Source organism: Propithecus coquereli, unplaced genomic scaffold (genome assembly GCF_000956105.1).
Source record: "Propithecus coquereli isolate 6110/MARCELLA unplaced genomic scaffold, Pcoq_1.0 Scaffold51, whole genome shotgun sequence".
NCBI lineage: Eukaryota > Metazoa > Chordata > Mammalia > Primates > Indriidae > Propithecus > Propithecus coquereli.
This window is the reverse complement of record NW_012150952.1, coordinates 3,623,859-3,625,474: the sequence shown is the minus strand read 5'-3', so window position 1 is coordinate 3,625,474 and position 1,616 is coordinate 3,623,859. Positions and strand designations below refer to the sequence as shown.

Sequence of the window (1,616 nt, the reverse complement as noted above, 5' to 3'; positions counted from 1 at the left end):
CTAGAGAAACTTAGCAATCTATATAGTCACTACTCTTCATCAATACACAATGTTAATATTGACGTTGAGGAGAAGGAAGACGTGGTGACTGAAGTAATAAGAGAAACAAAGTCATCAAAGAATGAATTAGCTGCTCTATCAAAAACAGTGAGTTTTTCATATTTAAAAATATAAGGAATACTGATTTTAGTTTTGAGTTATAAATAGTAAAATATTCTCTCTGCTAATAATTAAATAGCATTTAGCTGATTTTCTGCCTATATTAATTTTCTGTTGCTGCATAACCAATTACTACAAATTTAGCATCTTAAAACAGCACCATTTATTACCTCAGCATTTCTCAGCGTCAGAAGTCTAGGCACAGCATAGCTTAGCTGGTTCCTCTGTTGCAGGTCTGGCAAGACTGAAATCAGGATGTCATTAGCCTGCCATTTCTTTTGGGAGATTCTAGGATCAATCTACTTTCAGGCTTGTTTATTTTTTTTTCTTTTGTAATTGACATAATAATTGTACATATTTATGGGCTATGGTGTGATACTTCAATACCTGTATATGAAGTGTAATGATCAAATCAGGGTAATTAGCATATCCATCTTTTCTAACATTTTTCGTTTCATTGTATTAAGAGCATTCAAAATCTTCCGTTCTATCTATTTGAAAATATACAATGAATTATTAACTATAGTCACGCTACAGTGCTGAAGAACACTAGAACTTGTTCCTCCTATCTAGTTGTAATTTTGTATTCCTTAACCAGCCTCTTTCCATCCTCTCCCACCCCGCTACCCTTCCCAGCCTCTAGTTACTATTACTAGAGACCATTCTACTGTTTACTTCCATGAAATCAACTTATTTAGCTTCCATGAATGAATAAGAACACGCAGTATTCATCTTTCTGTGCCTGGCTTATTTCACTTAACATAATGTCCTCCAGGCTGATCTATGTTCCCACAAATGACAGGATTTCATTTCTTTTTATGGCTTTAATAGTATTCCATCATGTATATATACCACATTTGCTTTATCCATGCATCCATTGATGGACACTTAGATTGGTTCCATATCTTGGCTATTATGAATAGTGCTGCTATAAACATGGGGTGCAACTATCTCTTCAACAAACTGATTCCCTTTCCTTTGGATATATTCCCAATAGTGGGATTGCTGGATCATATGGTAGTTCTATTTTAAGTTTTTTTTAAGGAATCTCCATACTGCTTCCCTTAGTGACTATATGAATTTACAGTCCCACCAACAGCGTATGAGTTCCCTTTCTTCTGCATCTTCACCAGCACTTGTTATTTTTTGTATTTTCGGTAATACTCATTCTAGCTGGGGTACTCAGTTTTGACATGATTTAGTTATTGTGGTTTTAGAACTGAGTCCCTTATTTACTTGGCAGCTGTCAGCCTTGGATCATACTCAGTTTTTAGAGGCCACCTGCATTTTCTGGTTGTTAGTTCCCTTCATCTCTAAAACTAGCAATGGTGTATTGATTCCTACTCATGCTTGGAACCACTCTGACCTTCCATTATGACTCATTATTCCTGAAGATGAACCTTTCTTCTTTTGCTATATCTCTTCACTAGAGTAAAAGAAAATAATAAAATAGTAAA

At 35.0% G+C, this 1,616-nt stretch overlaps 1 protein-coding gene across 1 annotated transcript in view; it reads left to right on the top strand.

Moving 5' to 3' along the window:
* The window catches only part of CCDC178 (coiled-coil domain containing 178), a 466,106-nt gene that overhangs the window by 57,653 nt on the left and 406,837 nt on the right, over window positions 1–1,616 (top strand). Inside the window, 1 exon segment of the mRNA XM_012656574.1 lies at window positions 11–147. Coding sequence (XP_012512028.1) covers window positions 11–147 — 137 coding nt within the window.